Source organism: Electrona antarctica, assembly GCF_951216825.1.
Source record: "Electrona antarctica genome assembly, chromosome: 24".
NCBI classification, from domain to species: Eukaryota; Metazoa; Chordata; class Actinopteri; order Myctophiformes; family Myctophidae; genus Electrona; species Electrona antarctica.
The window spans coordinates 8,972,134-8,998,294 of NC_136803.1; the positions used below are offsets into that span (position 1 = coordinate 8,972,134).

Sequence of the window (26,161 nt, forward strand, 5' to 3'; positions counted from 1 at the left end):
ATTGTTTGTGTTGCATCATTTCTCTGTAAGGTTTTGTGTTCACCAGTATTAAATTCCCAATCATGGGTTTTGAACACTATTTTGCCTCGCTGTCCTGCATTTGGGTTCTCCCCACACCACCAGATCGTGACAGTACTACTGTTGTCCATGGGCGGATTTAATGGGGGGGCATTAGCCGCATTACAACAAAAAAAAAACTTTTGCAGAACCCCTGCTTTGAGAGACCGGCATCACTATGGTTACGAATCTGCCGTAAAGCAGGTCGTCTCTGGGTGACTAACGTGATCGTTGTGACTCTTATGTGTTGTTTTCCTGCCGAAGCTTTTCAGTAAACTTTACTATTTTGATTATAGTCATTGTGTGGACATTCGAGACATATTACAAAGATGCCCCCGCCAGCCCGCCCCTCTGCAATGAACTAGCCTACTTATTTGCGCAGTCACTCAGAAAGTGAACTATAAGGCAACACTGACAGCAATCAGGTAAATAAACAAACTTGCAGGATTGCAGTGTCCTGTCAATGCCGGTTGTTGTTGTAACTTGTGGTGTGCTTCTGACTGTAGTTTGTAATCATCTCTCATCACGTGTGTGTGTGTGTGTGTGTGTGTGTGTGTGTGTGTGTGTGTGTGTGTGTGTGTGTGTGTGTGTGTGTGTGTGTGTGTGTGCTGTCCTAAATAAAAAAAAATTATGGGTTAGGGCATTGTATAAAAACGGCAAAATAATTAATAAAAGGTAAAAAAGAAAAATCCCCCCAGACATTCGCCCCCTCTGGGGTCAAGTTCAAACTACGCCCATGCTGTTGTCTCCTACAAATACTATTAACATTGAGCGACTTCAGTTTCTTCCACCTAGGGTATGGGCACTGATGACGCGGAGGAGAGACACAGCCCCAGCGTCCACAGTGTCCCCAGCGGGGAATCGAACCCAGGACCTTCTAGCTGTGAGGAGACAGCGCTACCGACTGTGCGCCACCGTGCCCCCGGTTACACTTTGTACCATACCACTTTTATAGTTAAAAGAAATCTTCTGATGATTTCGGAGGACTTCCACCACTGGCGCTAGGAAAAGAACCCGCTGTGAGATATGTTTAATGTACTGACACACGTTCACTCCCGGGGCATTTAGCTGAAGCTCCCATCCAAAGAGAACGTACAATAAACTGGTGAGCATTACACGAGCACACTCTAATTAAATTAGGCACAATGGCTGGCACAAGCCGTAATGCCCTGGCAAAGTATTCCTGGACCGTTCATAAAAGAGATAAGCACTATAGCACAAGACATGGGAGCGCCTGCCATTAAGACGAGGCCTAGATTTAGAATCATGTCGTGAGCAAAAGATTAGTGATTATAGGAAACCAGAGCCAAGATGGCACAGTGAAGAACTTCTTCAAGGTGATGTATTGTCACATGCACAATGCTACATACAGGAGAGAGCAAAATAGGCAGGCAAATGAAATCACACTTACATCAACCGTGGAAATGAATAGAATAATACAATTAACAATAACCAGGAATTATACCAGCCGAGAATAACTGTTCAATCGATTGATGGTAAAATGTAAAATAGAATACTTTCTATTAGCCATGAGGTTGGGCCATCAATAGTAATTTGATATAAGTGAAGCAGCAAGTCAAACATGCTATGATGGAACGGGGACTGCACATTAGTCCACGACTACGACACGCGCGCGCGCGCACACACACACACACACACACACACACACACACACACACACACACACACACACACACACACACACACACACACACACACACACACACACATCTGTACACACATCTGTACACAATAATGGTTAAAGTGATTAATCTAACATGACACGGATGCTTTCCCCACAGGGACTCATAAAAGCGGCGACCTTCCCATTCATTTACAAATGGCATCTCTCTGCCCACACAGTTAGAGCCCATCTCTCTGCCCACACAGTTAGAGCCCATCTCTCTGCCCACACAGTTAGAGCGGCCATCTCTCTGCCCACACAGTTAGAGCGGCCATCTCTCTGCCCACACAGTTAGAGCGGCCATCTCTCTGCCCACACAGTTAGAGCGGCCATCTCTCTGCCCACACAGTTAGAGCGGCCTGTAGCTGTGAGACACTAGCATACAAGAACGCTGGCCAAAACCAGGACACAAACTTGGACAAAAGCCACCAATACATTGAGTTTTAAACTCACAAGAAGACTCATTTGTGTCTCTTATTGCCACAGGACTGTCTACACGAACAGCGTGTCGCCGTTTAGCGACAGCACTGTAAATTAGTGAGTGTCAATTACCTCAGACGCTATCACGGCAATGAGCTTGTAGATCTGCTTTTTTTCAAATAGGCTATGTACAGTATATGGTAGGGTTAGAGTGGTTAAAATGATTTTTATGCTACATTTAACTAATTTAGCTATTGACCCCCTGGAACCGCCTCAAGGACTATCTTGGTGTGTGTCAAGTTTAAAGGTCTACATATTATGTTGTCCCCAACCAAACTAGTTTAAAGGTCTACATATTATGTTGTCCCCAACCAAACAAGTTTAAAGGTCTACATATTATGTTGTCCCCAACCAAACTAGTTTAAAGGTCTACATATTATGTTGTCCCCAACCAAACTAGTTTAAAGGTCTACATATTATGTTGTCCCCAACCAAACTAGTTTAAAGGTCTACATATTATGTTGTCCCCAACCAAACTAGTTTAAAGGTCTACATATTATGTTGTCCCCAACCAAACTAGTTTAAAGGTCTACATATTATGTTGTCCCCAACCAAACTAGTTTAAAGGTCTACATATTATGTTGTCCCCAACCAAACAAGTTTAAAGGGTCTACATATTATGTTGTCCCCAACCAAACTAGTTTAAAGGTCTACATATTATGTTGTCCCCAACCAAACTAGTTTAAAGGTCTACATATTATGTTGTCCCCAACCAAACTAGTTTAAAGGTCTACATATTATGTTGTCCCCAACCAAACTAGTTTAAAGGTCTACATATTATGTTGTCCCCAACCAAACTAGTTTAAAGGTCTACATATTATGTTGTCCCCAACCAAACTAGTTTAAAGGTCTACATATTATGTTGTCCCCAACCAAACAAGTTTAAAGGTCTACATATTATGTTGTCCCCAACCAAACTAGTTTAAAGGTCTACATATTATGTTGTCCCCAACCAAACTAGTTTAAAGGTCTACATATTATGTTGTCCCCAACCAAACTAGTTTAAAGGTCTACATATTATGTTGTCCCCAACCAAACTAGTTTAAAGGTCTACATATTATGTTGTCCCCAACCAAACTAGTTTAAAGGTCTACATATTATGTTGTCCCCAACCAAACTAGTTTAAAGGTCTACATATTATGTTGTCCCCAACCAAACTAGTTTAAAGGTCTACATATTATGTTGTCCCCAACCAAACACGTTTAAACTGGTCTATATATTATGTTGTCCCCAACCAAACTAGTTTAAAGGTCTACATATTATGTTGTCCCCAACCAAACACGTTTAAACTGGTCTATATATTATGTTGTCCCCACCCAATACAAGACAAAAGGTCATATTAGTCTAGCGTCCGTGCTTTCAGCTGACAAACAGCCCACTTAAATGGACGAGAGGCAGAAATTATGGATGAAGAATGGGGATTTAACGGACCTCCACGTGCCCATTTTGGACCGGCCCAATTTCCAAAGTGTCGTACTTTTAATTAGCTTAATCCATTCTGGGCGGGAACCCCTTTTGGTGTTAGCATTATGTTATGCTTTAGCTATTGAAAAATAGCAGATCTACAAGCTCATAGCGCGCCACCGAGTGGCGCGCTACGAGCTTGTAGGTCTGCTATTTTTGAAAAATCGAAGAACGACTGACATAGAAACATAGCTTTTTCAGAAAACTGTCAGGACGTAGAAGACATTTTTTGAATCTGATCTCAGGTCAACATGGGTTAAAACAGCGGAGAATCCGAGCAGACTTCACGGAAACCTATTGATTTTGTGACAAGGAGGCCCTCGTCCTGCCGAGCCAGCCCAGACGGATTGCCACGGGCATACCGCTTTATCAGCAGCATGGGCTGGCATAGGGCGGAAAACGGTGCCTTAACCCATTAAGGCCTGACGTCGAAATTTAAAAAAAAAAAAGTTTTCTAAATCATGACAATTTTCGGAAAGATTTGAGGCACTTTTTTTTTTTTTTTTTAATATATTTTTTTGCGGCTTACGCCTTTTATTGGTTTTTTGAAGGGACAGACAGTAGGCTGACAGGAAACGGGAGAGAGATGGGGGAAGACATGCAGTAAAGGCCGTGTCGGGCTCGGGAGTCGAACCCGCGGCACACTGCGACTGGATTACCAGTCGGGTGCCCAGACGGTTACGCCACCGCCTGGGCCAGATTTGAGGCACATTTTAACGATTTTTCAAAAATAGCAGACCTACAAGTTCATAGCGCGCCACTCGGTGGCGCGCTATGAGCTTGTAGATCTGCTATTTTTCAATAGCTAAATTATAACAATGTTTAAAAACACCAAAAGGGGTTCCCGCCCCAAAATGGGTTAATGGTTAATGTGGTTAAACGCTAACGTGACATGGATGCGTTCCAGGTCTCAATGGATTAACAGAAAACGCCGGTGCCTGGCGTAGCGCTACACACGCATCTCAATCACCATGCAGCTGCCGTTTTAAGTTGCAGGCTGAGTCGCGTCTTTCTCATCTGGCTTTGTAACGCTCCGTGGCCTTTGGGTTTACAAAGTGATTGATGTCAGAAGAATAGAACTGCTTACTCTGCGCATTCCTTTTTTAACCCGTTTTTCGACCTGGTGCAACCAATGCGTTGTTATATCTTTGAAGCCGGGAGCTATACCTCTGTGTCTCTCATTAGGTGTTTGCTAGCAACAGAATTATTTCTTTGACCGGTGCCTCACCGCTCCAATGACTGGTCACGTGTGTATGTCTGTATGTATGTATGCATGACTGTATGTCTGTCTGTTTGGAGTACGACCAGCTGCAATACCGCTGGGTGACCTAAAGTGGCACTGTTGAGCAGCCTAAAGGGCCATTCACACTGAGCAATATCTATCTATAAATGCAGTACGTCTCTGTACGTGTGTACGTGTGTACGTCTGAAATCCACGTAACTCGAGAACCGTTCGTCCAAACGACTTCACATTTGACACACGCGTTCCACACCACCACAGGGAGTGAGTCGATGGGATACACCGTTGTCCAGACCCAGCACAAAAGCCTCTGGATAGGGCCCAAATTGCCACTTCATGTCAGAAAAGTTGCCGACCCCTGGCATATACTCATGTCATCACAGAACTCCATATATATATATGGCCAGAAAAGGAATACAGACACACACATAATTCTGCATACAAAAATCATTGCATGACTGGGTGTGCCATGCATTTCCAACCATTCCATTCAAGTAGGCCACTGTTCTAGTAACTATACAGTTAACTACAGCCAGTCAGCGCCGGTGTTGTTGATCAGCCTGCACCGCTCAGTTCACACGGGTGTGATTTTTTTAATTTATTTTTTTACTTTTGAGTAAGAATTTGAAGGTTTTCAGAAATCTTAGGTTAGGTTTTAGAAGGCGTTTTTAGAATCAGGTCTAAATGGGTTAAACGCAAGACGCCAGAGGACACTCTCAGGTTGCTTTAACACACAATGTTTCCACTGCATCTAGTCCATTTTGCTACATGGAAATGAAATAATCGGTCATTAAAGGACCACTTCACCACTTTCAACATCTCTTCATATAATTGGTCCTCACTAATGTTAATGATAAAACACCACCATTTCTTCCTACTCAGTCTGTGTCTCATAGGAGGGCTTTGGGCAGTTCGGACACCCGTCCACCAGTGACATCATCATTAGGCAGATTTTTTTTTTAAACAAGATTTGTTTTAAAATATGTTTAGATTTTTATTATCGTGAGAACGATGGCTTCAACTTTTGCATTGCAACTTTTCAGGAAAAGAAAGCCTGCCGTTTCTATTAGCTTGGATTCACCATCGATGATGTCACTGGTGGACGGGTTTCTGAACTGCCCACAGCCTTCCTATGAGACACAGACTGAGTAGGAAACAATGGTGGTATTTTATCATGAACATTAGTTAGGACCAATTATAGGAAGAGAAGTTGAAAAGTGGTCCTTTAATATCCCCATTTACATTAAAACACACTTAATGTGAGGCAACAAACAAAGCTGTGAGCTTTCATTTAGTTTCCATTTAGTTTCCCTCAGTGAAAAAAGGTAGTCGACGAACATCTTTCGTCATAGTATTAGTCGACGAAATAGAGGCTAATTTGCAGAGCGGTATGCCGACTCACAGTCCACACGCTGGGGTTGGAGGAGGGGTTCTCATGGCTGGCAGTGGGACAGTGTTGACGGTCAAACTGCAATCTGATCCTATCACCTAATCCGCACCAAATCCCCCGAGGGTCCATGTGAGTGACTGTATGCCAACGGGAGAGAACACAAACACAAGCCTCTGCCAGGCTAAACACGGGCGGAGCGATGCCAGCTAGAGAGAGAGCCTCGCGCAGCGCCCAAGAAGCCAGATGCCTCGCAAAGTTCTGGAATCGAATTAATTGCACTTTAGCGTCTGGGCTTAACCACAATATTCGGGGAATGACATCTAAAGGCTACCCATTTGGCCCTTTGGCCTTGTGTGCCATGCAGACTTAAGTAACTCACACACACAACCGACAGGAGGGGCAGCCTGATAAGAAATGAACAATGCTTTCTTACGAAGCAATTATTCATCAAAGGTGAGATTTTACAGCTGTTGAACGCGGCAGCGTCGGGCGGTCGGCAATGACGTACGAAGGACAAGTGACCAACTGTGAGAGAGAAATGACAAGTATTTTCAAATTGGCCTAATTAACAAAAGTCAGTGAATAAACACTGTTGACTGCTACTTTAACCAGCGTCCCCCAGGGGTCTGTACTTGGCCCACTCCTTTTTTTACCTCTACACCAAAACAAACCTCTTCACTGTTATATTTCCACTGGTATTTGGGCATTATGTTCAGGGGGAAATTCCCTGAGCAGCCTGCTCATTAGTGGGGTATTTGCTCCCCTATGATTTGCTCCCATGCAGGCAGACACCTGTTTGCATCTCCATGCTCCCAGGCTTGCATCAGGGGAGGAAGGATGGATCAGTGATGTCATCAGCTACAAGGTTTTCCTGGAAGTAGAATCTAAATTTGGACGCGTTTGAAATTCCCCGATCAACAGGACAGGTGATGGTGTGAAATGCACAGATTGAGCATCTGCGCACCGACATGTAACGCACTCGCATGTAACTACAAAGAGTGTGACCACAATGTGTGCACAATGTGTGCACAAGGTGTGCACTTTAAATGCGTCCCTCCTTTACAGAGGTTTGCCAACAACAACATGACCTTGGTACCGTAACCTCTCATGTCCACCTGTATCCGGTAATCTCTTCAACAACAAAATGTCTCGGGTGGTGTTATCTATAGGTGTGAGTGCAGCATGTCACACTCACCTCTAAGCTTCTTTCTTTTCGGTCCATTACCCCCAGCGCCTCCGACACTCCTCAAAGCCTTACGAGCATCCAGCAGTTCCTTCCTTATCATGTTTGCCTCCCTCCCTCGGATGAGACGGCTACTTCTTATCAACAGCAGACGATTACCCGACCCACGGTGTAATTGTTGCGCGTTCGAACTCCCTTCAAAGAATAAAGTTCTCTCCTCAAGGCTCAAGATCTTTCAAATGGAAACGTGTCCTTCCAGGGTTTTCCCCTGGCATAGCTACAACTTAACCCCTAGTTAATACCCCACTTTGAGGCTTGTTGTCCGGGCATGGATGTGCAGTTGTGCACTCACAGATGGCTCCCAGACCTCCAACCCCCACGCCCCCATCTTCCTCAGCCCATGTTTCTGCTCCTTGCCATCACTCTCTCCCCCCCTGTCCACTGGCACCTTTGACTACCAAGCCCAGGGATCTATTTTGAGTGGTGCAACCCCCCTGTGTCCACCGCCCGTCCCCCCCCCACCTATCCCGGTCCCTCTTGTTGCACTGTACTCCATAGCTGTACCCCGCCCGGCCCCCAAACAGAGGGCCTGGCTGGCCCCCGGGCAGAGCTGGGGATTACTAACGCAAATCACACTGTTGCACGCCAATGTGCAGCCCTGCACAAGCGTGCTTGCCTTACATGCACGCACGCACGCACGCACGCACGCACGCACGCACGCACGCACGCACGCACGCACGCACGCACGCACTCACACAGTCACTCACTCACCCTGAGTGAGTGACCTTTGCTGTCCTGTTTGAGACTCTCTCCTTTGGTTTCCTGGTTCTTGGCTTGTACAACACAAACACACATAGAAGGGACATTTTTTCTCTTCCAGCCACTTGCATAATTTAAGTGTTATAGTATTCCAAAGTATTTAAAACCTAGCTGTTATGGTTGTCCCTTTCAAAATTAAAATAGGTTAATTTCTGTGCGAAGTATTGGATTCCAGATTTGGCTCAAACAAGGGATTAAATTCATTTTGCGGCCTATGCCACTAATCTGTGGAATGCCCTACCAACAGCCATTAAGAAATCATGACATTTCTGAGACCATTCATGTTTCTGGAAGATGCTTCTAAACTTTCTATTGCTAGTTTGATCACTTCAAGTACTCATCTTAAAATTACTAATGACACCAAAATATAGGCAACAATAACAATCTACAAGCTCAAGCTTGTAGATCTGCTATTTTGGGTGTGCAGCATGCTTTCACAGAAGACACACTGGCTTCTATGGAATCCTAATGACTGAAATCAGTCGTGGCGAACTTTAATCCATGGGTAAAAAAAACAACAACAACAGAACTGGTTGACGGAAATAGTTTCCCACTCCCCCCATTAGGAGCAGGAATTGTGTGAATGGAGAAGGTGAGTGGAACTTTTGTAGCTTTGTAGCTACAGCTACAAATGTACAAATGGATGATGTGTTGTTGTTGTATCTTGGCGTCACTGGCTTCCATTGAAAATTATTAGTAGACTGTAGCTTTGTATAAATGCCAGCATGAACTCTGACAGTGTACGAATGGAACCCAACGTTCCCTTTGGTACACTCTCAGAGTAATGGGAGTCCTTGAAATTAAACCCTTTTGAGAGGTCTCTTTAACACGCTTGCATGCACGCGTACATCCTTGAGGACTATAAGGTTGAAAACAACACTGTCTGCAACCATGTCTAATGGGTTAAAAATAAAGTTGAAAATAATGTGGGACTTCGATATTTACGTGCGTCCCCTTGGTAGTCTAAATGTGAACGTGCTTATAGCCCACCATGGCTGATATATATATATATACACTAAATCTGGAGTGTAAGACTATCAGATGCTGACCATGCCATGGCTATAAGAAGAGGCGTTTGCACTGTTCTGTGTTCGTCACTTTATTACACAACCGACAGGAGGGGCAGCCTGATAAGAAATGTTTGTTTTCTTACGAAGCAATTATTCATCAAAGGTGTGATTTTACAGCTGTTGAACGCGGCAGCATCGGGCGGTCGGTAATGACTGACGTACGAAGGACACGTGACCAACTGTGAGAGAGAAATGACAAGTATTTTCAAATTGGCCTAATTAACAAAAGTCAGTGAATAAACACTGTTGACTGCTACTTTAACCAGCGTCCCCCAGGGGTCTGTACTTGGCCCACTCCTTTTTTTACCTCTACACCAGGGTTGGGCAACGTTGACGATGGAGAGGGCCACTATATTTCCACACTCACTCCCTAGGGCCATATATTACTGTCGTAGCAAAAATAGCCGATCTACAAGCTCAAAACGCGTCGCAGCGCGACGCGTTTTGAGCTTGTAGATGGGCTATTTTTGCTATATTCGAATTGAAATCTTGAATTTTTTGCTATTTTTTAATTAGAATCCTGAAAATTATCATTTTTATGTCATTTCAAATGCCTTTAATTATACTTGGGTTGAAGCAATGAGCTACTAATTTAGACTGAAGTAATAAAAGCGGGTCATGTTTGCATGTTGTGGAATAGTAACAGCTGAAACCAATATCAGTATTCTGACATTAACCTGAGGGCCACATTAAGTGAAGGTGGGGGCCGCATGTGGCCCCCGGGCCGCCAGTTGCCCACCCCTGCTCTACACCAAAACAAACCTCTTCACTGAAAAACGCATGATCTGCTATGTTTCCACTGGTATTTGGGCATTATGTTCAGGGGGTATAGTCTAAATTGGTAGTCTAAATGTGAACGTGCTTATAGCCCACCATGGCTGATATATATATACACTAAATCTGGAGTGTAAGACTATCAGATGCTGACCATGCCATGGCTACAAGAAGAGGCGTTTGCACTGTTCTGTGTTCGTCACTTTATTACATGTCTCGAATGTAATAAAGTGCCTCCAGAACCTTGAAATATTCATGTAGCTGTAGTACTCGGGCATGTTTTAAATATCAACATTGGTTCTGGGGGCCTGGGCCGTGGCTCAGCGGTCCAGGCACCTTGGCTGGTAATCCAGTCTGGCAGTGTGCCGCGGGTTCGACTCCCGATCCCCGACTGCCTTTACTGCATGTCTTACTCCCCCATCTCTCTCCCCATTTCCTGTCAGCCTACTGTCTGTCCCTCCATAACAAATATAAAATAAAGGCGAAAGCCACAAAAAAAACATTTAAAAAAAAAAAAAACATTGGTTCTGGGAACCACCAGCGGTCGATTACAGGTCCATTTGGTTCCAATTGTACACTCTCAGGGTTAAAGAACCACTGATCTGGGTCCCCGATATTTGTGCGACCGAAGGTCTCCATTATGTGGAGCTGACTATCATCACCTGGATCTCCATATATGAAGATCACGACACTGACCTCATCAAACCCTGGATAAGCCATACATGGTTTGACATACTAGATCTGCATATATGGAGCCGGCCAGCAACTCTACATCTGACCTCACTGACACCAGATTAATAGTTTAACTCCTGCTTCTCAACTGTGCCGTATTAGGAAGCTCTGTTGTTTCAACGCAACCTCGCCCTCAAGGCGTCTTACTGGTATATATATATATATATATATATATATATATATATATATATATATATATATATACATATACACACAGATCTTTCTTTCTTATTACTACTCGTATGATGTGTTTGCAACTTTGCATATTACTGTATAATTGTATATTAACATATTATTGTTTGTCTTTAAATGTCTCAATGAATTGAATACACAGAACGGGACCTTAATGAAAGCGAGCCCTTTTAGCATTCTCTTGTATAAATCTGTGCCACCATGCCATTTTCTTTTTGGCAATCTGTTAATAAAGTAGGCTATTCAATCAACCAATGGCAATCACTGTTCTATATTCTCAGTAGAGTTAAGTCTTAAAAAGACAAAAGAGTGGCTGCACACACTGATAGCCAAAGAGCCGATTATTTATTAGGATGCAGAGTAAAAACCAACAGTAACTGCCTTCTTCAGGGTATGAATTATATATATATATATATATGTATATATTCTCAGTAACCATGGGCATTGGGCAGTAGTGTCATGTTCAAGCAAGTATACAGTTTTTATTTAAAATAGGCGCACGGCAGCAGGATGCTTGTAATGTATATACAGGGCAGGCCGCTATTTGAGTCAAAGAAAATGACGAATGTCTGTGTGACAGACAGAACTGAATCACTTTCAACCTATTTTGGGCAGGTCATTATAGGTGAAAATTGTGGAAAATGTTCCACAATTTAGTAAAATCAATGTGGCTTAAAGGGGCATTCCACCCATTTTCAACATTTTACTATGTCATTAATATACCTTAGAGCTGTTGTGTGGAAATAATTAAAAAAAAGTCCCCCCTTTCTGTGTTTCCTAGAACTAGAGGTCTGAAAAAAATCATTAACATGGTGAAACGCATCTTGATGACATCATCAAGATGTGTTTCACCATGTTAAGGATTTTTTTTCATACTTACAGTTCTAGGAAACACAGAATGGGGGGACTTTTTTATTATTTCCACACAACACAGGACGGTGTGTTGGTGACACCACTGCTATATATTAATGATAAGGATGACTGTGTGTTGGTGACACCACTGCTATATATTAATGATAAGGATGACTGTGTGTTGGTGACACCACTGCTATATATTAATGATAAGGATGACTGTGTGTTGGTGACACCACTGCTATATATTAATGATAAGGATGACTGTGTGTTGGTGACACCACTGCTATATATTAATGATAAGGATGACTGTGTGTTGGTGACACCACTGCTATATATTAATGATAAGGATGACTGTGTGTTGGTGACACCACTGCTATATATTAATGATAAGGATGACTGTGTGTTGGTGACACCACTGCTATATATGAATGATAAGGATGACTGTGTGTTGGTGACACCACTGCTATATATTAATGATAAGGATGACTGTGTGTTGGTGACAACACTGCTATATATTAATGATAAGGATGACTGTGTGTTGGTGACACCACTGCTATATATTAATGATAAGGATGACTGTGTGTTGGTGACACCACTGCTATATATTAAAGGTATATTCAGTGATTTTACTTAATTCAAATATCACTTATTTTTTCTTTTTTTCTGGACAATCCTCCCTACTATAGAGTGTGCTGACCATATAAGGAGTTCCTCCCTGTCCCCAGTGTGCCCCTGGGGTCAAAAAACCCTAGTTTCAGTTTTGGTGGCGGGTGGCAAAGCCTTCATCCAATCAGGATGAGAGGGGCCTTCCTCCAATCATGATCGACTGGGGGCGGGCCTTGGTGCACATGCTGTTGGCCTGTTGCACTTCCCCCCACTGTAGAGTGTGCATGTGCACATTTCGTTACCGGGGCGGACTGGGTGGTTTTCCTAATCACCCAAATCACTGAATGCTCCTTTAATGATAAGGATGACTGTGTGTTGGTGACAACACTGCTATATATTAATGATAAGGATGACTGTGTGTTGGTGACACCACTGCTATATATTAATGTTCAGGATGACTGTGTGTTGGTGACACCACTGCTATATATTAATGATAAGGATGACTGTGTGTTGGTGACACCACTGCTATATATTAATGATAAGATGACTGTGTGTTGGTGACACCACTGCTATATATTAATGATAAGGATGACTGTGTGTTGGTGACACCACTGCTATATATTAATGATAAGGATGACTGTGTGTTGGTGACACCACTGCTATATGTGACCAGATTTGACTGAGAGACTGCCATCGCGCAAATTACAGCTTTTCACCAGAGGAGAAAAACTTTTTTTTTTTTTTTTCCCCAAAATGAGTTAATAGCACAGGCAGACTCTTCACATACTAGAGCATGTCTGAAATAAGTGTCAGAGCTGAAATCGACATGTAAATATGAAATAAATGCCCAAATATGTAGCTAGGTGTAATGTTAGAGACCACAGAAGTGAACCTTTCAAGCCTGTTTTCTCAACTTGCTGTTTTCTGCAAGACATTACTCTATAAGCTCAATTTGAAGCTATGATTCCCTGCTTTCATATGACATGAAAAAACGAAAATTCAAAAAAGTCCAATGGCAGTCCCTCAGTCAAATTTAGTCACATATATTAATGTTAAGGATGACTGTGTGTTGGTGACACCACTGCTATATATTAATGATAAGGATGACTGTGTGTTGGTGACACCACTGCTATATATTAACCCATTTTGACCTGAGATCAGATTCTAAAAATGTCTTTGTGAAAAAGCTATGTTTCTATGTCAGTCGTTCGTCGATTTTTCAAAAATAGCAGACCTACAAGCTCGTAGCGCGCCACTCGGTGGCGCGCTACGAGCTTGTAGATCTGCTATTTTTCAATAGCTAAAGCATAACATATAATGCTAACACCAAAAGGGGTAATGATAAGGATGACGGTGTGTTGGTGACGGCCTTTTTAAGATGAAACCTGCCCGTCCGACACCGACGTACACCAGGGAGTCTAGACTAAATGACGCAGCACCGCTCTGCGTGCCGATTGGTCGGGTTCCTCCAGTTAGATGTCTCGTAGTGACGTGCGTGGACCGCATGCTTTACCCACTTAGTTCTGACCCGACTGCTCTTTAAAATGTGCTTACATTAAAAGGAAAACTCTCTCTCTCTCTCTCTCTCTCTCTCTCTCTCTCTCTCTCTCTCGTACAGTACGACCTGTCTCACACAGCCTGTCACACACACACACACGCACGCACGCACACGCGCACACACACACACACACACACACACACACACACACACACACACACACACACACACACACACACACACACACACACACACACACACACACACACACACACACACACACACACACACACACACACACACACACACACACACACACACACACACACACACACACACACACACAGAGAGAGCCCATCTCTCTTTCATCATGGTGATAGTGATTGACTGTGACACGGCAGCATCTTGACCGCGCTGAGGCTATAATTACCTAGTGATGTGTGCCTGCGTGTGCGTGTGTGTGTGCGTGTGTGTGTGTGCGTGTGTGTGTGTGTGCAACAGGAGAGCGTGGAGGTTGTCGGCATCTACACATCACACTCCACGACTCCAACGCCAGCCAGCACATACCGCGGGCCAGAAATAAACCACAAGGAGAAACAGGGATAGAGAGAGTCAGAGAGAGGGAGGGGGGGGGGGAGATGTAAGAGAGATGTGGGAGAGATGTGAGAGAGAGAGAGAGAGAGAGAGAGAGAAAGGTCGTAGAGCAAGAGAACAAGGAAGAAAGAAAAAAAAAGAAAACACAGCATGGAGAAGATAAATCTCCTCGCTGTTTCTACCGCCTGTAACCTTGTTATAGAGAGGCATGTCTGGCAAATATGATTGAATTCCTAACAAATATTTACAGTTCAATCAGTGGGGGGGGGAGAAGGATAAAAGAGAATGAGGGGGGGGGGGGGGGGGTGTAGTGAGAGAAAGAAAAAGATTGATGCAAAAGGGGGACAGAGCCAATGCCACGGTGTTGTGTTGGCTGTCACACATGACACACGATACGTCCACAACAAGATACAGACTGACCGACATACACTACAGGCAGACCAACAGACCCACAGACAGACTAAGCTACAGACAGACAATCAAACAGAACATTATCTGGTTCCATTAAAAAAAATCACACCCGTGTGAACTGAGTGGTGTAATATAGCCTGTCTGACGTAATGAAATCACACCCGGGTGAACAGGGTGAACATAGCAACCATGCTCATTTTTTCTGCACAAACAAAGCCAGTTGTAGGAGTGGTTTACACCACTCAAAAAAAGGCCATTCATTTTTCCCATAGAGATTTCCAAAGAAATATTGATATGATTATGAATTATTGTAAGCCTAGAATCAAGCCATCCATTTTTTTGAGTGGAATCACAGAATGGTTGACTGCTGATTGATTGATTGATTGATTGATATTTCACAGTATGTAGAATGGGTACATCAAACGAAAGCACAAGTCAATACAAAAACTGTTACTTGTGGACGATGCTACAAGTAAGTAATGCTATGCCCCATTGAAAGACAGAATAACCAATAGATAGACAGACATACCAAATAGATTGATCAATCAAAGCAATCACTCAATCGACAGACAGACAGACAGACAGACAGACAGACAGACAGACAGACAGACAGACAGACAGACAGACAGACAGACAGACAGACAGACAGACAGACAGACAGACAGACAGACAGACAGACAGACAGAATGAATATGGATGAAGGACAGAGATGATGGGGGGAAGGTGAGGTATAGTGAGTGATATGACAGCTGGAAGAGTGTGAGAGCTGGTGACACACGCCAGCTCCACTTTCTCTAAGTCACGTGGAATCATGCCATGCACGGATGTATTTATGTATCTGCAGTCGATGTAGCCGGCGGCAGCGTACCACGCAACAAATACCCCAGGTCACATTTGCGAGATGAGAATGATCAGGGGCGGTTATTATAGAGGGTATGCGCGTGACATCATCATCAAACCAGGAAGTTATGCAGGAACGCCTACTGAGTTTCAAAAAACTACTTTCTGGCCTTGACAGCCCATACATCCACACAGAAAAGTCATATCTGATTGCATTAAACAACATTAAACGATGTTAAACTCACTTTGCCTGTTGCTTTGCCACTCGATGTGCCATTCACTTTAAGCATGCGCATACTCTCTATTGTGGATGTTACTCTAGACCAGTAAGTAAGCAAAGTAAGCAAAGTTCTTTGTTTACCCAGGGAAGTGGACTAAGCTCGAGATGCTTGTTTACAGCTACACCCTGCTCATAGAACATTTCATGGTAGGGGTTCAATGCCTTGCTCAAGGGCACTTCAGCGGTGGTAGTTTTAACGTACCAGTCCGGGGATTCGAACTGGCGACCTTCCGGTATCAAGACCGCTCCGCAAACCGTTCGGCCACCGCTGCCCCGCGGTGATTATCAACCCTTTTCACACAAGAGTTAAGGATCTATAAGGGTCCATTTGGTTACCAACTCTCCATCATTTAGCTGGGGACCACCTGGAACGCCCTCAAGGACCACTGGTGGTCCCCGGACGGACCACTGGTTGAAAACCACCGCTCTAGGCAAATGTCATTATCTAATGTGTAAATAACGATATGCACTGTTTTGCTTCTGATACAGTATACCAAGTCAATATTGCAGCCGGGTACATACATTTTGGAACGGGTTCAGTGTTGGGAGAAGAATCCAGATTCGAAATGCCTGACGTCAGTTCATTTCACTGGTATGGATGTTTGTCTTCAGCCCTAAAGTCACAAATGCTGCAACAACTGAACATTTGTTCAAAGATTGTTGGACAACAACTTCAGAAACTTTATACATCCACGTATGATAACAGCATCCTAAGGTTAGCAAGGAATATCACCTCTAATACTAAGCATGTGTTGTATGGAGAATATAGGTTGCTACCTTCAGGAAGGAGATATGGTGTACCAGCATACAATAAGGTCAGACTAAAGAGGTCCTTTGTCCACCAGTCGACCTTGAGGCTTAATCAGGAGTCGTAGTAGCCACAGGATAATCTAAGCGGTGGATATTGCTCTTGTCTTCATGTCTTTATGTATGTAAATTGTCTTGTTCTTTGTGTTATGTCAAATGTGTGTACGTATATGTGTTCTGCATACTTGGCTGCTGTGTCGCAAGACAAATTTCAGTGTGAACTGACAATAAAGTACTATATCATATCATATCATTTCTGTAGTTCTACGAGGCTGAAAGAGTATTATTGTTACGATTCACACTGCTTCAAACTGCAGCAGAGATGAATCTTTTCCTTACTCCGTGTCCCGCAAACAAGTGACTCAACACATTACATAAGGCATATAAGGATTAAGGAAAGGATTCAGAGTCAATAAGCGCGGTGTCACATTTGGATTCAGACAAAGAGAATCCGTTCAAAACAAACACTGGGTTTCATTGCTGTTACTGACTGACTGGGCGGGCGCTACAGCCATATAGGCACCGTGTTCAGTGTTACCACCATTACGAATATTACCGTCTTCACTGTGGTGTTACTAAGAATATTACTGTCTTCTCTTCAGTGTTGTTAAATTGTTACTAAGATTGTTACAGTGTTCAGTGTTGTTACTAAGAATATCACTTCAGCTACAATCATAGCATGGGTTCAATGCAGTTACTGACTGGAGGCTGGCTATCCTAGCTGCAGGCCAACACTGAACCAAAGGTCAGTGTTGGAACTGTCAGGGGTGTGTGCTGGGGTTTTAGGGGCTAGGGGGGACTGCCACTGTAGTACAGTTACAGTCAGGTGCTAAGGCTGGGGCAGACCAAAACGTCACAAAAAGGAGACGTTGATGGGTAGCGTGCCAAAAAACGTTCGCTCTGAAAGAAGATATATTCAAAGATTTGTGCCGCATTTTTACGATTTTTCAAAAATAGCAGACCTACAAGCTCGTAGCGCGCCACTCGGTGGCGCGCTATGAGCTTGTAGATCTGCTATTTTTCAATAGCTAAAGTATAACATAATGCTTAGTTAAAACACCAAAAGGGGTTCCCGTCCAGAATTGGTTAAGTATAGGCGAAACGAGATGAGAAACAGAAGAGGAGAGATGCTATGTGAGGAATGTATTGGAGATTTTATTCTATTTTTGAAAAGCACCTAGTTAGGATTAGGCCTTAACATTGGGAGATAGAGCTAGAACATGAGAAAGACAGAGGTATATAAATGAAGGTGGGTTGAGTAGTTGCCTCAGACAGCTGACTCGGTTTTAAGTTTGAAAAGTGTTTTTTAGGCTTTTAAGCTGCCAAAGCTGGTCATCTGGTTAGTCAGCACTTATATTAGTGTCAACTTGCAAAGAAAGAATGCTATTAAGCGTCATCTGTATGCAGTGGGATGTTACATACACGGGTTGATGGAGTAATGGTGGGAAAGAGAGAAAGATAATACAGTGAACGTAATCGGGAGAAATGGAAAGAGCGTGCTTGGTTTGCAATGGCATAGGGTCAAGAAGGAGCAGTGGCGTGCACAGATAGACACTAGGGGGTGCTAGAGCACCCCCTGCCATTTTCAGCAATGTGCCCTTTTGAAAAACAAAAAAAAATAACGTTTTTTTATACAGTGTACAGTGTACAGTATGTGGACCATGGTGACATTGATCAATTCTTGATAAAAAAAAGATTCTAATACATTATTTAGGCCCCAAAATCTATAAATCTCACACTATTAAGGCAACCGGCCAGTTCCACGCACTGCACAAGGTGCCCTTTTTTCACTTGAGCACCTGCCCCTCTAAATGTCTGTGCACGCCACTGAGAAGGAGAGAACAAAGAGAACATCAATGAATGAGAGCTAATAAAGAGGGGACCAGATCAGTGGCCTTGTGGTTGAGTGTCCGCCCTGGGACTGGGAGGCTGGGGTTCAATCCCCAGTCGGGTCATACCAAAGACTCTAAAAAAATGGGACCCAGTGCCTCCCTGCTTGGCACTCAGCATCAAGGGTTGGATTGGGGGTAAGTCCCTGCGACATACCAGCGTCATGTCCAGGAGGTGTACTTGTACATCAAGCTGCCTCACGCTACAGAAACAGGAGATAGGCTCCTGACCTATGGGCCTCATGGCTCGGCAAGGCTACTTACTTAATAAAGAGGGGGGACGAAAGTGAGTGCAGCCTCATACTGTGGCCAGCCGTACATTCAGTGGATGACATACAGTCCTATAGATATAGGACGGTGATGGAGGTGAGCCCTGGACTCCAGAAGCATTTCCAAAGCAATGATTCTCATTTCAAGGACCTCCAGTTTGATATAGGCCACGGAGCCCAATTTGATTTGAATATTTTCTTTTTTAAATCTCCGCGAACATCACTGTAAAATCCTCAAGGTTAATTTGACTGAGAAGTGAGAATGTACCCTTTGGTTCCATTTGTACACTCAGAGTTACAGATCCTGTAAGTGGTCCATTTAGTTCCTAACCATCACAAATTTAGCAGAGGACCCTCTTGAGGTTGAAGGCTTGAACCCCCTCGAGGACCCCTGAGGTCGGTGAAATTGGTCACTGGGTACATCCCTACCTTGACCCCCCCCTCCCCGGACCCCACTCTGACAAGCAATGCCCTCTGTCTGCCATGTGAATGATACGAACAGAACTACAGGCAGTGGACAGTGGGCACAGCCACCCCACCTAAACGTTCTCATTTCACAGGCGTCGCAGTGCTGCTGAAGCAAGGTATCAACCCGGCCCGGACATCTTTTTATTAGGCACCACTGCATTACTTTTAAAGCTGCAATCCGCAACTGTTACATCCTACCTGGGATTTGAACCACCTCAAAACCACGGCAGTGCACACATGCTAGTTTTATTGTATTAACTACCACCACACAAATTTGTTCAAATATGGTTTTATTTGTTAAAGTAAGTTCTGGATTCCAGCTTTAAAGGTATAGGTTAAGTGATGGGTTAATAAGTATTAAATAGCTCCACATTCTGATTGCTATAGAATGTTTGTTCAGTAACAGGAGTCTCTGTATGCTCTTTATGTACCTTTCAGGTATACCTGAAACTAGATCTTTTACTTTTCAGCTTACGAGTTTGCTCACCTATTGGCCAAAATGGATGCCACGTTAAAACAACAAACTGTATCTGTGTAGGGCACATATACAGACTCTATTCGAAATGTTTCCAACCCTTATGACTGAAAACTGGAGTAGAATTGTCCCAAGGACTCCACTACTAACATTTTGAGTCTAGGAATGCATGTAGCCCATTCATAATTATTTTCTGATCGGAAATCCTTGAATGACTGCAGTCAGAAGTTGGAAGTTTCTGTGGTTACACTGGTATCTTTGCGGGGGAACGAATACACTGATCTCATACCAGGTGTTGCTCAAAACAGCTTCTTCAAACAGGACACACACATGACACAACAACAACAATCAACCACGGGGGGTTGGAGAGGTGAAAGGTGCAGCTGTGCAGCTTAATAGAAAGCAATGACAGACAGCGCTCGACTCACGACAAGCCACATCCCCATGTCTCTTTATTTACATCTACAAGTTAATTTTAACAGTCCAATGACCCTCCTCCATAGACATGAGGGGAAAGAGTGGGTTAAGTCACCGCTCACAGCCTCACACAACACGTCTCTCTGTTTTTACTAACCGAAACGGTGGCCACCTCTTCACCGAAAACTGGACTATGAATAGGCCTTTATAGTGTTCAAACACCTCAGGCCATCATGGCGGAAGTAGATTTCATTGTGTGAACGATCGGTGAAGGCCAGCAGTAGTGGGAAAAAGTACTCTCATGTCTTACTGAAGTAAAAGTATCAACATTGCAATGTAGAAATACTCTGTGTAGTAATTATATATTTAATCCTGTAGATTTTATATAAGTAAAAGTCAGAAATTCAAAATGTTCTTGAAAAGTATTGGCATCAAAAGTAGAAAGTACTCATTATGTATGTAATATAGTGGAGTAAAAGTACAATATTTGGATCTGAGATATATTGGAGTAGAAGTAAAAGTATTCGAAATTGGAAATACTCAAGGAAAATACAAATACCTCAACATTTTACTTGAGTACAGTGTACTTGGTTACTTTCCGCCACTGGAAGTCAGTGACGAGTTTATTAGGGCCTTAACTTAACGTGGGGGGAAATGAAATCACCTGTTGTACAATCTACACTCCATTCACCTGTCTTTGTGTTCATCTTGAGCGCAAAGGAACCCTAAAAAATGAATCTTATTTTAATGATGTTTAGGACACAAAAAACACTTTTCTGCAGGGTTTTTGTGTGTGTAATATTTTAGTCATGATGTCATGTTCATGACCAAAATTTGTCATGAAAATGTGGTCTCACTTCCTTCCTGGACTACAAGTCACACCCCCACGCAGCCTCCCCCCTCTCCACAAGGAGGGGCAGTGCACCAAAGCATTATGGTTATTGTAGGAATTCAGCAATCTAGCCAAACCCTAGTCAAACACACAGACTTCATTATTTTTCTTTGCCATAGGGTGCAAATTTCAAATTGTGCTACTGTCATCCTATATTACAATTGAAAACATGTGCCCAAAAGCACGCACAGGAACAAAAGGCACCAGCTACTACGTCACTGACACGCTGCAACACGCTGCAACACACACTGCAACAACACACTAACACGACACAGCCTTACCCTCCGCGTCGATCCACGGCTATCTCCTCATGTCGCGCCGCACGGCCACAATCGACACCAGCCGCGTAAAAATTGTCATCGCACTGCCACTAAAGCCGGCTCCCGTCCACACTCGCAAACAATATCAATATCAATAATAAACACAAACACGCCACAAGCACCGACACCCCCGCCTAATTTGTTGCCACGTCTATGAAAACAAGCACAAAAAAAATGCCATTCAACACGCTACTTACACACACTACCACTCGCTTACAATACGCGGACCTGGCAACACTACATTCCCTCTCCCATTGGCTCACAGCCCACCACGTGACCCACACAGGGAGGGAGACGATTGCGTGATGCTTCTATGTACAGGATTCTATAGGTCACCACTTTTGGTGTGACACACACACGGCTTCTGTTTACTAGAAGAAGAAGAACTACACAGCGCACACTCTGATTCTAACTTGGACACTTACCATAATGCTAACACGACCGCGTCGACACCTGGCGTGGTACAAGCGGGACAAACCCAGGCGCATATATGGATACCAACAACAACACTACACGCACACGCGCGCGCTGCAACAACAAACAGCTACGTACAGTGTGTGTGTGCGTGCGTGCGTGCGTGCGCGGGGGGGGGGAATTTGGATCGCCTCGCGATGCCGCGACAATGGCACTACACTACACAGGGCTCGCCAGTGCCACTACGTACTCGCATTTGCGACTTACAATATCACCGTGCGAATTGTAACATTCACTTTGTAGCACCGCTGCGACTACACAATCCAAACTACTTTAGAGCTACACGTTGCGCCGTTTACATCCACAACAATGTGTCACTCTCTCGGTTCTGCACCGCTGCTGGACAAGTATAGCACGGTCGAAGGCAGCGCAACTACTCCCCCCCCCCCCCCCCCCCCCCCCCCCCCCCCACACACACACACACACAAACACACACACCAGAGAGGGAGGAGAGAGAAGAGAGCGACAGAGAGACAGAGCACACACGTCTTCACGTAGGAACACAGATAGACAAAGACAGCGCTTTCCTGTCCTTACCTTTTCTCTCACATTGTTTTCTTAGCTTTGTGACTGACCAATGAGAAGCAAATTGTATTGTCTGCAAAGCAACTATGTGTCTGTCACAAATAAAAGTTCTGTCCTGCAAGCCCATGTCATGTCAACACAGACAAGGCAGCTGTGCGCACGGTGACTCCTGCAAATTACACTGACCCAATATTATTTTGCACAACCTAGCAAAGCATAACATATGATGGTTTGGAGAATAGGCTGGTCTCTCTTTTTACAAGACATACGCCATTGCATACAGGTTCTCAACCTTTTTAATTTCAAGGACCCCCATAACTCTGACAGTAAAACCAAATGGACCCATAAGAGTCCCATTTGATTCCATTTGTACAGTATCAGAGTTAAAAGTTATAAAACAGTCCATTTGGTTCCATTTGTACACTCTCAGAGTTACACACCTGTAGGGTCCACTTGGTTCCATTTGTACACTCTCAGAGTTACAGACCTATAATGGGTCCATTTGGAACCCCCTCAAGGAACCATGAGGGTCCCTGGATCACACCTTTGAGAGCCACTGCTTTCAAAAAATACATAACTAATATAGAGCATATTTCATCAATTTAATGTTAGGCTACAGATTATTTTGACATCTGAATTTAACAGAACCGCCCACGCACGACACATGCACATGCACGACGTGCATGCGCATGTCCACATCCACATGCACGCGCGCATGTGTCCTCTTTTTGCTCATTCAGAATATGGTATGCCTACACACTTAAAATAATGCAAACACGCAAATTGCGCAAACGACTGCATCGACACCTGGCGTGGAACAAACGGGACCAACCGAGGCGCATATATGGATAAGAACAACAACACTACACGCGCGCGCGCGCTGCAACACAAAACAGCTGCATAAAACGCGTGTCACTGTGGACTTCTGTATCTGTGGACTTCTGTATCGCAACGCGGGGCAACGCAACTCTGGGATGAGCGGGCCGAAGGCCCGCGAAATTCTAGTCTACTACAAATACTATTAACATTGAGAGACTGCAGTTTCTTCCAACGGTGAAATGTCCCTTTAAGGATTCATCCTTGGTTTTTGCCGTTCACCTCTTTCCGTTGTCCTCCATTCACCTATAATCAAAATATCAGTTAAATGAAGTGCTTACCATCACCGAGGTCCATGATGGCCAGGAGTGCGCTGGTCCTGGCCTCTCCCAGCTCGTTGGTGGCCACGCAGGTATAGAGGCCGGCGTCACACATGTGACAGTCTCGTATCCACAGGCCCGCCGAGTCCTGGGCCTCGGACGGCGGTACCGGCTCGTCGTTGTGGTACCATTCCAGCGAGGGTTTGGGACAGCCGGCCACCGAGACCCTCAGGCGGATGTCACAGCCGGTGCCCACCGCCGCCTTGCGGAGCTTACGGGTGAACACCGGAGCGGACGGTTCAGTGGCTGGAACCGCTTGGTCCTGGATGACTTTGGCCCTCTTAGAGGGGATGTTGGGGCTGGCTCTGGTTGCCTTGGCTTCTGCCATGTTTGTTACGTTTTGGAACGTTGGTCTTAACTTGGCGTTTTTGACATCTTCTAGTAAAAGGAGTCCGGAAAATGGCTGCCCTTCCGGGGATGAGCTGCAGTTATTTGACGGCCTGTTTGAAATCCTTCATTGCTTTTGGGTATTCCTCAGCTCAAAGGAAGCATACACAACTCCATTTGGTAATCGGAAGTAGCATCTGAAACATATACATTATTTGTATCATTATATAGTGTTTATATTGTTCAGTATAGCTTCATAGATCATTTACTCCGTTTCATTTATGATAATAAAGTGACATGGCAGATCTAGTGAGTTTGAACTGACTCACATATTTCACATTGCATTCCAGGCAACCCTGAACCTAACTGCTATTATTGGACCACAGCACACTATTCCAACTTTGCCAGGGTTTAAAAAGTCAAGCACAAATTCTAACTAAATAACACAATTAGGATTTTCAAGCAATTGTTATTATTACCTACATATGTATGTATTTACTGTACATGTACAGTACTGTGTACTGTGTATTAAAGTACTTTTATAGGTTTCCATTCATTCCAGCTAAGTCAGCCAGCTATAAAGTTAAGTTACATGTTACAAAATCACCAGTTTCCATGTACTTTCTCTTCAAAGACAGCAATGCTTGAAGTGCTGACTATAATTACTTTCACTGTAAAAAAAGAAAAAGAAAAAAGCAAAGAAATAAAAGAAAAGAAAAGAAAAGAAAAAATATACATATGAAAGGCAAACTTACGTCACTCTCTTCTTGAAGGCTGAAAGGCATTCCGTTTGACATCCTTGTAAAGTCCCCGTCAAGGTAATGAGATCCACAAAGCCAAATATTTCATCTCGAACCAATTACGGTCGCCTGTGTGTCTCAGTGCGTGGTGCGCTGCACTCAGGCCGTAGGTGTAAGTCCAGCCAGGATCATGGAGAATTAACAGCCTCCACCTCGGACCCCTTCAAAGGCTCTGGGGGGTCTGCGGAAGACAGGTCAAAGAGGGGGGAGGGAGGGGAGAGAGAGAGAGAGAGAGAGAGAGAGAGAGAGAGAGAGTGGGGGGGGGGGGGAGAAGGAGGGAGAGGGAGGTGGAAAAGGGGTCAGATATTAACATGGACAAAGATCGAAGATTAAAGCAAAAACCATTAAAATACTTTTCTATGACTTGTTTTCCTACTTGCATAAGTGTGATTATTTTACTTCTTAATTTGTGTTCTGAGTTTTAGTCACCTCTCTCTATCTCTCCTGTTCAACCCTCAATGAACGCCCCCTGGTGAGACTGGAACCCCCCCCCCCCACCCCCCCCAAGCCATGGGCTAACAGCTGCATGCTGGATAGGTCACATTTCTTGGGCTGCCATTTGCCTGTGCCATACACACACACACACACACACACACACACACACACACACACACACACACACACACACACACACACACACACACACACACACACACACACACACACACACACACACACACACACACACACACACACACACACACACACACACACACACTAGGACAGACACCGTCGTCCACCCTTTTAAGATAATGTTATCGACAAAAAATGTCAGTGTGGCTGTCTGTAACTGTCTGTAACTGTGTGTGTGTGTGTGTGTGTGTGTGTGTGTGTGTGTGTGTGTGTGTGTGTGCGTGTGTGTGTGTGTGTGTGTGTGTTCCACAGAGAGGGAGATGCTATAAAAAGGATGCCCAAGAATGCAGATAGGCTGAGTGATTCACACAAACACCAATGCAACAACAGCTACGTCACAGTGTAGGCAGCAAAGCAAAGTTCTTTGTTTACCCAGGGAAGTGGACTAAGCTCGAGATGCTTGTTTACAGCCACACCCTGCTCATAGAACATTTCATGGTAGGGGTTCAATGCCTTGCTCAAGGGCACTTCAGCGGTGGTAATGTTAACGTGCCGGTCCG

At 44.1% G+C, this 26,161-nt stretch overlaps 1 protein-coding gene across 1 annotated transcript in view; it reads right to left on the reverse strand.

Annotated features, from left to right (window-relative positions):
• LOC306917208 (striated muscle preferentially expressed protein kinase-like) overlaps positions 1-25,496 on the reverse strand; it is a gene marked incomplete at its 3' end in the record, with an annotated part of 59,377 nt that extends 33,881 nt beyond the window's left edge. The window contains exons 1-3 of the mRNA XM_079495340.1: positions 25,458-25,496; positions 24,984-25,209; positions 23,863-24,425 (exon numbers count right to left, since the gene is read on the reverse strand). Of these exons, the coding sequence (XP_079351466.1) occupies positions 23,863-24,229 (367 nt within the window). The 5' untranslated portion in view covers positions 24,230-24,425; positions 24,984-25,209; positions 25,458-25,496. The remainder of the gene's footprint in view (positions 1-23,862; positions 24,426-24,983; positions 25,210-25,457) is intronic.
• Between the last annotated feature and the right edge of the window lie 665 nt (positions 25,497-26,161).